This window comes from Dromiciops gliroides, chromosome X (assembly GCF_019393635.1).
Source record: "Dromiciops gliroides isolate mDroGli1 chromosome X, mDroGli1.pri, whole genome shotgun sequence".
Taxonomy (NCBI): Eukaryota; Metazoa; Chordata; class Mammalia; order Microbiotheria; family Microbiotheriidae; genus Dromiciops; species Dromiciops gliroides.
Genome location: NC_057867.1, coordinates 5,274,047 through 5,290,409, shown reverse-complemented (window position 1 = coordinate 5,290,409; position 16,363 = coordinate 5,274,047). Strand labels below are relative to the sequence as shown.

General features: G+C 38.0%; 1 protein-coding gene across 4 annotated transcripts in view; it reads left to right on the top strand.

Annotated features, from left to right (window-relative positions):
* The first annotated feature begins 2,193 nt into the window (after positions 1–2,193).
* Positions 2,194–16,363, top strand: part of LOC122733728 (speedy protein E4A-like) — a 29,708-nt gene continuing 15,538 nt past the window's right edge. For 2 of the 4 annotated variants that reach the window (XM_043974394.1, XM_043974392.1), the window contains exon 1: positions 2,194–2,351. In XM_043974394.1, coding sequence (XP_043830329.1) covers positions 2,216–2,351 — 136 coding nt within the window. In that variant the 5' untranslated portion in view covers positions 2,194–2,215. Of the gene's footprint in view, positions 2,396–16,363 lie in introns of all 4 variants that reach the window. The other 2 variants (XM_043974393.1, XM_043974395.1) reach the window with 2 other exon arrangements.

The window sequence follows — 16,363 nt, the reverse complement described above, 5'->3', positions numbered from 1 at the left end:
ATTGCCCCACAAAAATTTAAAAAAATATATATATTCTCTCTCTGTTCACAGGATCTTGGTGTTCATATCTATGCACTAGTTCTTGTTCTCTCCAGAGTCATTCAAGATCCGGGCAGACACTCGGTTTCTGTTCACTATTGATTACAAAACCCTCGTGTCTGCCCAGATGTCCTTTCTTTAAGGTTTCTTATGATCCACCCCACCCCTAAAAACCTAGCCTTTGAAGTTCCTTGAAAGCAGAGGCTGATCTCTTTATATCTCAAGCCTCTCCCACAGTACCTTTTATCAGTAAACACCACCATAGGTTCAAAATGTATTAGTCTTCTTTTCTCTGTCCAAGGGGATGGGTAGAAAGGGAGATTGCTCTTGTCATTAGAACCCCCCCATTTTTTTGCTCTCCTTCCCCACCCCCATTCCAGTGCCCCCCTAATCCCTTCTACGAACAAATGTAAAATCCTGTGATGTTCAAAGCCCCCTCCTTTCTTCCCAGGTTTCTGACACCTCACTATCTTCTTCGATCCAGTGACACCAGCCTCCTGGCTGTTCTGTGAACAAGACCCTCCATCTTTCAGCTCTGGGCACTTTCTCTGGCTGTCTCCCAGGCCTGGAATAATGCAATCCCTCCTCATCTTCCTCCTCCTGGCTTCTCTTCTTTCAAGCCCCTGTTAAAATCCTGCTTTCTCCTGGAAACCTTCTCCAACCCTTCTTCTTTCCAGTGCCCAAGGCTGATTATTTCTTGCTTATCCCATGCAGAGCTTGTTTAGATGTAGGTTTTTGCATGTTGTTTCCCCCACTAGATTGTGAGCTCCTTGAGAGCCTTTCTGTGTATCCTCTGTGATTAGCACAGTGCATGGCAGGTAATAGGTGCTTACTAAAAACTTATTGACTGACAGAAAATTTGATGAGCACTTATGGTAAAGATCTTGTTTATTTATCCTGGGCCAGACCTGAATGTCTAGGAGTAAAGGGGACAAGGTAATATTTACCCTCAGGGATAGCTATTAAATTATTCTAGTTTTATGGAGGGAAAACAGAATATAAAAACCAAAAAGGTGGTTTTTGTTTTTGTTGTTGTTTTAATGTGCCTGTCCAGTAACAAGTCCTGTAAAAGGTGTTGGGTTTTTTTTTTGTGTGTGAGGCAATTGGGGTTAAGTGACTTGCCCAGGGTCACACAACCTGTAAGTGTTAAGTGTCTGAGGTGGACTTGAACTCAGGTCCTCCTGAATCCAGGGCCCGTGCTCTATCCACTGCGCCACCTAGCTGCCCCAAAAGGTGTTGTTTTTTTTTTTAAAGGAAAGAATAGTTGATTATTTGGGTGCTAATAGGGAAGCATTAAGGACAGCTAGGTGGCGCCATAGTGCACAGAGTGACAGGCCTGGAGTCAGGAAAACTTATCATGGTGAGTTCAAATTTTACCTCAGTCATTCACTAGTTGTGTGGCCCTGGGCAAGTCACTTAACCCTGTTTGCCTCAGTTTCCCCATCTGTAAAATGAGCTGGAGAAGGAAATGGCCAATCACCCCAGTATCTTTGGCAAGAAAATCCCAAATGGAGTCACAGAGAGTCAGCACTAACAGGCAGCATGGTGTAGTGGGTGGCCTTGGAGTCCCCCACAGTTTTTTCTGGGCCTCCTTTTCTTTTTTCTGTGCTGATGTGACTTGCCCTAGCCTCTCTCCTCTGGTTCTGCATCACCAACTACCTATTAGATATTTTCAACTGGATGCCTTGTGAGCACGTCCCAAACAGAACTGGTTCTCTTCTCCCCCAAAGCCACGGAACCCTGAACTTCCCTGTTCCTGTCCTCCCCCCCCCCCGCCCCCCCAGCCTCCCAAGTTATCCAGGATCGCAACCTGGGTATCCATCTCCCATCCTCCCTCACTCCCTATCTCCGACCCACCCATCCACCGGCAAACGCTGCCACTCCTTTCCCCAACATCTCTTACGCGGGTCCCCTGCTCTCCACCCCACACAGCCCTCGCCCCTGCGACTCTCCGCCCTGACACCCCCACTCTGCATGGGGCCCGGCGGGCTCCTGCCCGGCACTCGGATGGAGCCAGGGGAAAGTTGCCCCAGGGAAGCCCACCGGGCCTACCCCCACCCTACACCTGCCAGGCCCGAGGCGGCGGGGGGGGGGGCGGGGGGGCGGACTCATGCGCATGCGTGCCCCACGGAACCTAGCAACACACCCCCTCCCGTTGCCATGGCAGCAGGTACCAATGGTCGGCCTCCTCCCCTGCCGGAGGGACGCCGTCCTCCGCCCGCTGCCTTCGCTTCGGCCACTCTCCCCTCTCCAACTAACTCTGCTCCCAGCGAGCCGCGGGGCAAGTCCTTTTCCAGCGCCTCTCCCCCGAGGCAAGATGGCGGGCAGGGGGGCAGGGGGGCCCCCGCCCGGGCAGGTGGGCAGGGAGCCCCCGCTCGGGCCGGTGGGCAGGGCAGGAGGGCAGGGAGGCCCGCGGGCCTCACTTTGGGCAGGAAGGCAGGTCAGGGTTGGGGGAGGGGAAGGGAGCATTTCGAGGCGCCCCCCCCCCTCGTGCGTCCATTGAGGGCCAGAGGGAGGGAGTGGCCTAAGAACTTTGGATTTCCCTTTATTGGTCTTTTTCATTTGGGGTTCATGGCCATCTCGTGTTGAGGCTGACTGAAGGGTGTCCCAGGGGATGGGACCATTTCGGGGTGACTCAGAGCCAACAGGTCCTACCCACGCTGTTAACCCCCTCCTCGATGTCACCTGGAAGAGTAAACCGCGTCACCCTAACCTTGGAAAGTAGTTCCCTTAAGCTGATCCCAGTACATCTGTGGCTCCTTCCCTTGCTTAATGTGTGAAAGGTCCTTTCTCCCTTGGGAAGGCCATGATCCAAAAAGCATGACTGTCTTTCTAAAGGGAAACTCCAGAAGCTTGGTTGGGGTCTCAGTCGGGGTTCAGAGTTACTTTTCTGGCCTCTGAACCTGTGCATATGCTTCAAAACTTAGGTGTTAACCTCTGCTTCTGAGTCTCAGGTACTTGAGCTAGATGTGTGGTTCTAGTTTGATCACTTTGGCTGGATGTGGCCTTGTTAAGGAATTATTGGCATCTTGCTTCCTGGTTTGACCACTGGGAAGTGGCTCTGATCTGGTTCAGTAGCTCCGTCTTCCTGTACACAGGCAGTGGCTTAACCAGTTGCCCTTTTAGGTGTGATTTTGCTTTTGATATTGGAATTTAAGAATATGTCATAGGGAAGATAGGTCAGAAATCACCTGGGGATCTCATTCTTTCTGATGACTGACTCTCAGTTATTTGCAGGGTTGTTGCAGCTACCAAAAACAAAGCTTTTCTTTGGACTGACATTAAAAAAATAGTTTGAAGGGTTCAGTCAACTGGATTCAGTGATTCTGATCTCGGAAAAATCTGGTTTCAAAATAACTTCGCTTTTGGATCCTTCAGGTTTTGGTCCAGTTATTCCCAGTTTAAACAAATATTCCAAAATATGGGATCTGGTCAGTTCATTTCTTTTTCAAGATGCTGCTTTGGGTTGTCTTCTGGCTAATTGGAAAAAGATTTCTTCCAAGGAGTCTAAATTGTTTAAGACCCAGTTAAAAACCTTTGTGAAAATGTTTGTTTGTTTTTTGGCAGGGCAATGAGGATTAAGTGACTTGCCCAGGGTCACACAGCTAGTAAGTTTCAAGTGTCTGAGGCCAGATTTGAACTCAGGTCCTCCTGAATCCAGGGCTGGTGCTTTATCCACTGTGCCACCTAGCTGCCCCCAGAGTCTTTTTTTTTTTTTTGCAGGGCAATGAGGGTTAAGTGACTTGCCCAGGGTCACACAGCTAGTAAGTGTCAAGTGTCTGAGGATAATGTTTGGACAGGATAACTTCTGGGACCAAATATCTTCGTCTCTGGGAAAAATATTAAAATTGACATCTTGCATAAGTTGAGGCTAATTGATGAAGCTTCATCTCTAAATCAGCTCTATGTAATATCTTTAATTACTATAATTCTGATACTAAATTCCCCTTCTCAAAAACCAGAGACTTCCAGTAACCCTTTGAGTAGACTTTTAGTAGGAAATAAGGTATTGAAATGGGCAAGAAAAACTACCAAGTGTTTCAGAGCTTTCAAAAGAGAGAGCCCCATCTTTGTCTTTTTGAATCTGTCTAGGTCATGATCACAGAGATAATGACAGACAAGAAAAAAAGGAAATCTGGTTTGGAGAATTTTAGGGAATCATAAATGAATTAGAGACTAAATCTGTAACTGAAACGTGGTATCTTTACTGTACATTTCCAAATTATGGTTTTATTGTTTTTGTAAGCATTGAAATTTCCTAGAGGATTTTTTTAGATTTGCAACCCCCAGGACTAAGTTACATGCAGACAGCACTTAGATCTTTTTTTAACGCTCTTCTGTCTCTGAAAGTGATAGATCATTGGTTTAGCGTAAGGAAAGAAGATGATTTCAATGTGTAAAAATGCTAAGAAAGCTTTAAAGTAGAAAAAAAATTGGGGACAGGCTTGCAATCTGCAGTTCGGTGCTTAAGAATCACCTATTACTAACTTTTTTCTCCACCTTGGAAAGTCTTGTTTCAATCAGGAAATAAGTTGAATATAGCAAAATTTCATTTTAGGACAATTTACTTTACCACGTTTTCTTCTGTGAATGACAACAATAGGAATAGACCATATTCTTAAGAACCCCTGTCCCCCCACAAAAAGTAAACTTTTTGCAATTAATTGGTATTATATAAGAAAGTTTGTGCTAAATTTGCAAAGGAGAGATTGAGTGGAGTATGACACTGGGGCATGATTGGAAAATAAAGAGGAGAGGGACTAAGAAAGTAGTGAAGATAACTGAAGGGTTGAATCAGAGTGTAAAAGGAGAGATGCTATTTTAAACTTAGTAGGTCTTTAATCAAAGTGCATAGGGAAAACCAAGCAAGAGAAAGTTTGAGCAAGTTAAGATGAAAGGAAAATGAGGGGAAAGTTAAAGTTGGAATCTCTTTCCACAGACACTGTATAAATGTCAGGTACCATGAGAGGATAATGACAAATACTAGTTTGGGATTTATGGAAAGGAGGTTTTTTTATTCCATTGAGATGAGAAAATGAGGAACTTAGATGCTTGTAAATTGGTGAACACTATTTGCAAGAATGCTTGTTAGAATAAGTTTTGAGATTTCTCATGATCTCTGAGTTTTATTTCATTAATATTTATTCTTTTTGGTATAGAAAAAATAACAGAAATTATGGAGGGCTATTTAATTTTTTTCTTTCTTTTTATATTATATTACTTTTTTGTTACATTTTGAGTTTCAAGTTGCCTTCCACCCTTCCAACCAACTTTCCATTAGAAAATCCAACATTTTATACATAGATACACATATGTATATATGGAACCATACAATATATACTTCCACAGATCAGTTCTTTCTTTGGAGGTAGACATCATTTTCCTTAAGTCCTTCATAGTTAATTTGAATGACCATGTTACTCTGAATAGCTAGGTGGCACAGTGGATAGAGCACTGTCCCTGGATTCAGGAGGACCTGAGTTCAAATGTGGCCTCAGATGCTTGACATTTACTGGCTGTGTGACCCTGAGCAAGTCACTTACAAGTATTTGAAGATCAGTTTTTCTGTTAAGTTCTAGTCTTTTCATCAGGAATGCTTGAAAGTCCCCTACTTCATTGAATTTCCATCTTTCCCCCTGAAGGATAATGCTCAATTTTGCTGGGTAGCTGATTCTTGGTTGCAATCCAAGCTCCTTTGCCTTCTAGAATATCATCTTCCAAGCCCTCCAATACTTTAATATTGAAGCTGCCAGGTTCTGTGCAATCCTGTGGCTCCATGATATTTAAATTGTTTCTTTCTGACTGTTTGCAGTATTTTATCCTTCACCTGATAATTCTGGAATTTGGCTACAATATTCCTTGGAGTTTTCCTTTTGGGGTCTCTTTCAGGAGGTGATCAGTGGATTCTTTCATTGACTTTTATCCTCTGTTTCTAGGATATCAAGGCAGTTCTCCTTGATAATTTCCTGGAATATGGTATCTAGACTCTTTTTTTTTATCATGGCTTTCAGGTAGTCCAATAATTCTTAAATTATCTCTCCTGGATCTATTTTCTAGGTCAGTTGTCTTTCTGAAGAAGTATTTCACATTTTCTTCTATTTTTTCAATCTTTTGATTCTGTTTGACTGATTCTTGGTATCTCATAGCATCATTAGCTTCCATTTGCCCAATTCTAATTTTTAAGGCATTATTTTCTCCAGTAATCTTTTGCACTTCCTTTTCCATTTGGCCAGTTTTACCTTTGAAGGAGTTGATTTCTTCAGTGGATTTTCCCCCCATTTTGCCAACTGTATTTTTTAAATCATAAAAGTGTTTTATTATTTTCCAGTTACATGTAAAGATAGTTTTCAACATTTGTTTTATAAGATTTCAAAGTCAAAATTTTTCTCCCTCTCTCCCTTCCCTCCCCAAGACAGAAAGCACTCTGATATAGGTTATATAAGTACAATCACAGTAAACATATTTCTGCATTAGTCAGGCTGTGAAAGAAGAATCAGAACAAAAGGGAAAACCTTAAAAAAAGAAGAAAAAGTTGAAACAGTATGGTTCAATCTGCATTCAGATTCCACAATTCTTTTTCTGCATGTGGAGAGCATTTTCCATCATGAGTACCTTGGAATTGTCTTGGATCATTGTATTTCTGAGAAGAGCTAAGGCTATAACAGTTGATCATCATACAATGTTGTTGTTACTGTATACAACTGTTCACTTCACTCAGCATCAGTCCACTTAAGGCTTTCCTGCCTGTTCATCATTTCTTTTTTCTTTTCTTTTCTTTTTTTTTTTGCGGGTCAATGGGGGTTAAGTGACTTGCCCAGGGTCACACAACTAGTAAGTGTCAAGTGTCTGAGGCCGGATTTGAACTCAGGTCCTCCTGAATCCAGGGCTAGTGCTCTATCCACTGCGCCACCTAGCTGCCACCCTGTTGATTATTTCTTATTGCACAATAGTATACATTCATATACTACAATTTGTTCAGCCATTCTCTAATTGATGGGCATAACCTCAATTTCCAATTCTTTGCCACCACAAAGAGAGCTGCTGTAAATATTTGTGTACATGTAGGTCCTCTTCCCTTTTTTATGATCTCTTTGGGATACAGACCTACTAGTGATATTACTGGGTCACAGCTCCATAGCTCTTTGGGCATAGTTCCAAATTGTTCTCCAGAATGGTTGGATCAGTTCACAAGTCCACCAACAATGCATTAGTGTTCCAATTTTTCCACAGCTTCTCCAATATTTATCATTTTCCTTTTTTGTCATATTAGCCAATCTGATAGGTGTCAGGTGGTACCTCAGAGTTGTTTTAATTTGCATTTCTCTAATCAATAGTGATTTAGAGCATTTTTTCATATGGCAATAGATAGCTTTTCCTTCCTCTCCTAATTTACCTATGGTATCACCCTTTATGTCTAACTCATATACCCATTTTGACCTTATTTTGGTTTAAGGTATAAGATATTGGTCTATGCCTAGTTTCTGCCATACTATCTTCCAGTTTTCCCAGCAGTTTTTGTCAAATAGTGAGTCCTTATCCCAGAAGCTAGAGGCTTTGGGTTTATCAAACAGTAGATTACTATAGTCATTTACTACTGTGTCTCCTGTTCCTAACCTATTCCATTGATCCTCCACTCTATTTCTTAGCCAGCACTAAATAGTTTGGATGACTACCACTTAATAGTAGAGCTTCAGATTTGCTATGGCTAGCCCACTTTCCTGTGCATTTTTTCATTAGTTCCCTTGGTATTCTTGACCTTTTGTTCTTCCAGATGAATTTTGTTATTATTTTCTCTAGCTCCATAAAATAATTTTTAGGTAGTCTGATGGGTATGGCACTGAATAAGTAAATTAATTTAGGTAGAATTGTTATTTTTATTATATTTGCTGGGCCTACCCCTGAGAAATCGATATTTTTCCAATTATTTAGATATGATTTTATTTGTGTGAAAAGTGTTTTGTAATGGTGTTCATAGAGTTCCTGGATTTGTCTTGGCAGGTAGACTCCCAAATATTTTATTTTGTCTACCATTACTTTAAATGGAATTTCTCTTTCTATCTCTTGCTGCTGAGCTTTGTTGATCATGTATAGAAATGCCAGTGATTTATGTGGATTTATTTTATATCATGCAACTTTGCTAAAGTTAATTGTTTCAAGTAGTTTTTGAGTTGATTCTCTAGGATTCTCTAAGTATACCATCATATCATCTGCAAAGAGTGATAGTTTTGTTTCCTCCTTGCCTATTCTAATTCCTTTTTCTTCTCTTATTGCTAAAGCTAACATTTCTAATACAACATTAAATAACAGAGTTGATAATGGACATCCATGTTTCACCCCTGATCTTATTGGGAATGCCTCTAACTTATCCCCATTACATATAATGTTTGCTGATGATTTTAGGTAGATACTGCTTATTATTTTAAGGAAAGCTCCACTTATTCCTATGATCTCTAGTGTTTTTAATAGGAATGAGTCCTGTATTATGTCAAAAGCTTTCTCTGCATCTATTGAGATAATCATATGACTTTGGTTAATTTTGTTACTGATTTGGTCAATTATGTTAATAGTTTTCCTAATGTTGAATCAGCCCTGCAATCCTGGTATAAACCTCACATGGTTATAGTGTATTATCCTGGCGATAAATTGTTGTTATCTCCTTGCTAATATTTTAAAATTTTTGCATCGATATTTATTAGGGAAATTGGTCTATACTTTTCTTTCTTTGTTTTGGCTTTGTCTGGTTTAGGTATCAACACCATATTTGTGTCATAAAAGTAATCTTCTTCACCTATTTTTCCAAATAATTTATATAGTATTTGAATTAATTGTTCTTTAAATGTTTGGTAGAATTCACTTGTAAACCCATATGGCCCTGGAGATTTTTTTTCTTAGGGAATTCATTGATGACTCGATCAATTCTTTTTCTAAAATGAGGCTATTCAGGTCTTTTATTTCCTGTTCTGTTAATATGGGCAATTTATATTTTTGTAAATATTCATCCATTTCCCTTAGATTGTCAAATTTATTGGCATACAGTTGGGCAAAATAGCTCCTAATTATTGCTTTAGTTTCTACTTCATTGGTGGTGAATTCACCCCTTTCATTTTTCATATTGGCAAATTGGTTTTCTTCTTTCTTTTTTTAAATTAAATTAACCAAGGTTTATCTATTTTATTGATTTTTTCATAAAACCAGCTCTTAGTTTTATTTATTCTATAGTTTTCTTACTTTCAATTTTATTAATTTCTCCTCTGATTTATCAGAATTTCTAATTTAGTATTTAATTGGGGATTTTTAATTTTTTCTTTTTCTAGCATTTTTAGGTGCATGCCCAATTCATTGATCTCCTCTTTCTCTATTTTATCCCTAAGAACTGCTTTGGCTGTTCTAGTATGTTGTCTCGTTGTTGTTATTCTCTTGGATGAAGTTATTGATTGTTTCTATCATTTGTTGTTTGACTTACTCATTATTTTGGATGAGATTAGTTAGTTTCCAATTAATTTTCAGTCTATCTTTGCATGGCTCTTTATTACATGTAATTTTTATTGCATCATGATCTGAAAAGGATTCATTTACTATTTCTCCTTTCTACATTTGACCATGAGGTTTTTATGTCCTGATACATGGTCAATTTTTGTGTATATGCCATGTACTGCTGAGAAAAAGGTATATTCCTTTCTATCCCCATTCAGTTTTCTACAGAGGTCTATCATATCTAAGATTTCTAAAATTCTATTCACCTATTTAACTTTTTTCTTATTTATTTTGTGGTTATATTTATCTAGTTCTGAGAGGGGAAAGTTAAGATACCCCACTAGTATAGTTTTGCTGTTCATTTCTTCTTGTAACTCATTTAACTTCTCTAAGGATTTGGATGCTATACCACTTGGTACATATATGTTTAATATTGATATTACTTCATGGTACCTTTTGACAAGATGTAGTTTCATTCCTTATCTCTTTAAATTAGATCTGCTTTTGCTTTGTCCACGATAAGGACTACTACCCCTGCTTTTTTTTTTTTTTTTACTTCAGCTGAAGCATAATATATTCTGCTCCAACCTTTTACCTTTACTCTGTGTATATCTCTCAGCTTCAAATGTGTTTCTTGTAAACAACATAAAGTAGGATTCTGGTTTTTAATTTACTCTGCTATTCGCTTCCGTTTTATGGGAGAGTTCATCCCATTCACATTCACAGTTATGATTACTGTGTATTACCTTCCATCCTATTTTCCCCTTTGTACTTTTTTTTCTTCTTTTACCCTATTCCTCCTTACCACTGTTTTGCTTCTGACCACTGCCTCCCTCAGTCTGCCCTCCTTTTATCAGCCCTCCCTCCCTATTCTTTCCCCTTTACTCCCCTGCTTCCCTTTTATCAGTGCCCTCCCTTTCCCCTTTTACTTCCCTAAAGGATAAGCTAAGTTTCTTTATCTAAATGAATGTATATGTTATTTTCTCTTTGAACCAAATATGATGAGAGTAAGGTCGAAACAATGCTCACCCCTCCCTTCTTTCCCTCTCTTGTAATAGGTTTTGTGTACCTCTTCATATGATGTATATTTTTTTTTTGCTGGGCAATGAGGGTTAAGTGATTTGCCCAGAGTCACACAGCTGGTAAGTATCGAGTGTCTGAATCCAGATTTGAACTCAGGTCCTCCTGAATCCAGGGCAGGTGCTTTATATACTCTACCACCTAGCTGCCCCCCATATGATGTAATTAACCCCATTCTACTTCCCCTTTCCTCTTCTCCCTGTATACTCCTTTTTTCACCCCTTATTTTTCTTTATATCATCACACCAAAGTCAATTTAAACCTATAGAGTCTATGTATACTCCTTTTATCTCAGACATAGTTCTCAGAGTTATAAGTATTTTCTTCCTGTGTAGGGATATAAACAATTTAACCTTTAACATTTTTTCCCTTTTTATACTTCTCTTGAGTCCTGTATTTGAAGATCAAATTTTCTGTTCAGTTCTAGTCTTTTCATCAGGAAAATTTGAAAGTCCCCTACATCACTGAATGTCCATCTTTCCCCCGAAAGATAATGCTCAATTTTGCTGGGTAGTTGATTCTTGGTTGCAATCCAAGCTCCTTTGCCTTCGAGAATATCATCTTCCAAGCCCTCTAATACTTTAATATTGAAGCTGCCACGTTCTGTGTAATCCTGTGGCTCCATGATATTTAAATTGTTTCTTTTTGTTTGCAGTATTTTATCCTTCACCTGATAGTTCTGGAATTTGGCTACAATATTCCTTGGAGTTTTCCTTTTGGGGTTTCTTTCAGGAGGTGATCAGTGGATTCTTTCATTGACTTTTATCCTCTGTTTCTAGGATATCAAGGCAGTTCTCCTTGATAATTTCCTGGAATATGGTCTTTCCAATGAGGTATTTCACATTTTCTTCTATTTTTTCAATCTTTTGATTCTGTTTGACTGATTTTTTGTATCTCATAGCATCATTAGCTTCCATCTGCCCAATTCTAATTTTTTTAGAGTAATATGTTAATATTTTATTTTTATGAAATAGTGAAGCAAAATATAAATTATTTAGTAAATTACTTATATAAATTTATTATTATAATTATGTATATTACTTGGTGTTTGACAAATATCATTACATAATCATAGGTTATTATACCTTTTTAAAGAATAACCATTTAGTAGTATGAACAATTTCATACTTGATACTGAAAGTATTTGATTATTTTTACTCTTGTTCCTCATCTACTTATCTAAACTGTTGCCAAGATTTGTCATAGAATCACACAATTTTAGAGTTAGAATGGACCTTGTTAAGGGGGCAGCTAGGTGACGCAGTGGATAAAGCACCGGCCCTGGATTCAGGAGTACCTGAGTTCAAATCCGGCCTCAGACACTTGACACTTACTAGCTGTGTGACCCTGGGCAAGTCACTTGACCCCCATTGCCCTGAAAAAAAAAAAGAATGGATCTTGTTGCCCATTTAGTCTGATACATACCTGAGAAGTGGCCATCCAGCCTTTGCCTGCAGACTTCTATTGAGAGGTATCTCACTACCTCCCAAGACAGCCCAATAGCCTTTTGTTTTGTTTTGTTTTGTTTTGTTTTTTTGTGGGGCAATGAGGGTTAAGTGACTTGCCCAGGGTCACACAGCTAGTGTGTGTCAATTGTCTGAGGTCAGATTTGAACTCAAATCCTCCTGAATCCAGGGCCAGTGCTTTATCCACTGTACCACCTAGCTGCCCTCAATATCCCTTTAAATAGGTACACTTGTTAAGAAAAAATTGCATCAGGGTAGCTAGGTGGTGCAGTGGATAAAGCACTGTCCTTGGATTCAGGAGGACTTGAGTTCAAATCCGGCCTCAGACACTTGACACTTGTTAGCTGTGTGACCCTGGGCAAGTCACTTGACCCTCATTGCCCTGCCAAAAAAAAAAAGAAAGAAAGAAAAAATTGCATCGAGATTAAATATTCCTTATTGCAACTTAGGCCCACTATTATTTTCTTTTCCCTTTTGGAGCCAAAAAAGGGCAAAACTAATCCCTATTACAAACCTTAAAATACTTGAAAATAGCTCATATGCTCCCGCATGAGTATTTTCTTCTCCAAGCTAAAATCTCAAGGTTTTTTGTTTTGTTTTGTTTTGTTTTGTTTTTTTGCGAGGCAATAAGGGTTAAGTGACATGCCCAGGTCACACAGCTAGTAAAATGTCATTCATAGCTCTTCATCAAACAATATTGCTATCACTGTGCGCAACGTTCTCCTGGTTCTGATCATTTCATCATACATCAATTCATACCAGTCTTTCTGGGCCTTTCTGAAATAATTCTGCTTATTATTTCTATTATTATTTTTTTGTGTGGCAATGAGGGTTAAGTGATTTTCCCAGAGTCATACAGCTAGTAAGTGTCAAGTGTCTGAGGCCATATTTGAACTCAGGTCCTCCTGAATCCAGGTAACTGGTGCTTTGTCCACTGTACCACCTAGTTTCCCTGCTTGTCATTTCTTATAGCATAATAATATTCCATCACCATCATATACCACAGCTTGTTTAGCCATTCCCCAATTGATGGGCATTCCTTTGATTTTCAATTCTTAACCACCACAAAAATTGCTGCTAGAAATATTTTTGTACAAATAGGTCTTTTTCTCTTTTTTGGGATGTCTTTGGGATATAAACCCTAGCAATGGTATTGCTGGATCAAACAGTAAGCACAGTTCTATAGACCTTTGGGCATAGTTCCAAATTGCTCTCTAGAATGGTTGGATCTTTTCACAACTCCACCAACAGTGGCTTAGCATCCCCGCTTTCCCACATCCCCTCCAACCTCCAATATTTTTCCCTTTTGTTATATTTGCCAGTGTGATAGGTGTGAGGTGATACCTCAGAGTTGTTTTAATTTGCATTTCTCTGATCAATAGTGATCTAGAGCATTTTTTCCTATGATTTTAGATAGCTTTGATTTCTTTGTCTTAAAACTGCCTGTTCATATCCTTTGACCATTTATCAGTTGGGGAATGACTTGTATTTTTATAAATTCGACTCAGTTCTCTCTATATTTGAGAAATGAAGCCTTTATAAGAGATTTTTGTTTCAAAAATTCTTTCCCAGTTTTCTGCTTCCCTTGTAATCTTGGTTACATGAGTTTTGTTTGTGCAAAAACTTTTAAATTTTATACAACCAAAATGATCTCTTTTACATTTTGTTTTACTTTCTATATCTTCTTTGGTCCTAAATTCTTCCTCTGCCCATAAATCTGACAGATAAACAATTCCATACTCTCTTAATTTGCTTATGGTATCATCCTTTATGTGTAAATCTTACATCCATTTTGACCTTATTTTAGTATATGGTGTGAAATGTTGATATATACCTAGTTTCTGCCATACTGTTTTCCAGTTTTCCCAGTAGTTTTTGTGAAATAATGAGTTTTTGTTCGAAAAGCTTGGATCTTTGGGTTTATCATATACTAGATCACTATAGTCATTTACTATAGTGTAATTTGTACCTATTCTGTTTCACTGATCCACCTCTCTATTTTTTAGCCATTACCAAATTGTTTTGACAATTACTGCTTTATAATACAGTTTGAGATCTGGTATTGTTAGATCACCTTCTTTTGTATTTTTTTATTGATTCCCATGATATCCTTGAAATTTTGTTTTTCCATATGAATTTTGTTATTATTTTTCTAGATCTATAAAATATTTTTTGATTGTTTGATTGGTATAGCACTAAATAAATAAACAAACAAATCAATAAATGAGCAAGTAAATAAATAAATGAACTTAGGTCGGATTGTCATTTTTGTTATATTGGCTCAGCCAACCATGAGCAATTAATATTTTTCCAATTATTTAGATTTTTTAATGTGAAAAGTGTTCTGTAGTTCTGGTTACATAGTTCCTGCATTTGTCTTGGGAGGTAGACTCCCAAGTATTTTATATTGGCCACAGTTATTTTGTTGGTAATATATAGAAATGCTGATGATTTATGTGGGTTTGTTTTGTATCCTTCAACTTTGCTAAAGTTGTTAATAATTTCAGCTAGCTTTTTAGTTGATTCTCTAGGATTTTCTAAGTATAACATCATATCATCTGCAAAGAATGATAGTTTTGTTTCCTCATTACCTATTCTAATTCTTTTAATTTATTTTTCTTCTCTTATTGCTATAGCTAACATTTCTAGTACAATATGAAATAATAGAGGTGATAATGGGCATCCTTGCTTCACCCCTGATTGTATTGGGAAGGCTTCTAGCTTATCCCCATTACAGATAATACTTGCTGATGGTTTTAGATAAATAGTGCATAGCATTTTAAGGTAAGCTCCTTTTATTCCTATTCTCTCTAGTGTTTTTTAATAGGAATGTGTGCTGTATTTTGTCAAAGGCCTTTTCTGCATCTATTGAGATAATCATATGATTTCTGCTGCTTTTGTTATTGATGTGATAAATTATGCTGATAGTTTTCCTAATATTGAACCAGCCCTGCATTCCTGGTATAAATCCCACCTAGTCATATTGTATGATCCTTGTGATATATTTCTGTAATCTTTTTGCTAGTATTTTATTTAACATTTTTGCATCAATATTCATTAGCAAGATTGGTCTATAATTCTTTCTCTGTTTTGGCTCTTCCTGGTTTGGGTATCAGCACCATATTTGTCTCATAAAAGGAATTTGGTAGGACTCCACTTATTTTTTCAAATAATTTATATAGTATTGGGGTTAATTGTTCTTTAAATGTTTGGTAGAATTCACTTAAAAAATTTTTTTTGCAAGGCAATTAGGGTTAAGTGACTTGCCTAGGGTCACACAGCTAGTAAGTGTCAAGTGTCTGAGGCCGGTTTTGAACTTGGGTCCTCCTGAATCCAGGGTCAGTGCTTTAGCCACTGTGCCACCTAGCTGCTTCCAGTATAATTCACTTGTGAATCCATCTGGTCCTGGGGACTTTTATTTAGGAAGTTCATTGATGACTTATTCAACTTCTTTTTCTAAAATCGAGTTATTTAAATAGTTTATTTCTCCTGCTAATCTGGATGATTTATATTTTTGTATATATATTCATCTATTTCATTTAGATTGTCAAATTTATTGGCATATAATTGGGCAAAAAAGTTCCTAATAGTTGTCTTAATTTCCTCCTCATTGGTGGTGAGTTTACTCCTTTCTTTTTTTTTTAAATTTTTTTAGTGAGGCAATTCGGGTTAAGTGACTTGCCCAGGGTCACAAAGCTAGTGTCAAGTGTCTGAGGCCAGATTTGAACTCAGGTCCTCCTGACTCCAGGGCCGGTGCTCTATCCACTGCACCACATAGCTGCCCCACTTTGGTTATGTTTTAAGTAATAAATTCTCAAACTTGGATTAAGGATTTTACATATAAAATTGCATTAATAACTGTAAAGAAAGTTTTTAATCTTGTTTTCCCCCAATTTTGAAATCTCTATCTGATAATATTGAAACAGAAGGACTCATTTTACAAGTCAGGCTTTCATGGATTCTTTCTTCAGCTTATAGATAACCTTATCCGTATTAGGCACAGAGTTCAGATAAAAATGGAGCAAGTGGTATGTAAAAACTGAAAAATCTTCAAACTTTCAGATGAATTATGGGTTTCTAATTTGATCTTCTTATAGCTCTGTTGTTATTAGCTCCATAACATTTGAACTTGTTTGCACCAATTGGATATATTTTGCTTTAAAATAAAGAATAGTAACAACTTAGGAAAGTTACAAGAGACCTTGTAATTTCTCTTTATTTGTGAAATTCTTTGAGGATTTATCATGTTTCTCAGGACCTTCTGTTTGGGTAAGGTCATAAAATCTTATAAGCCTGGAAAAGTA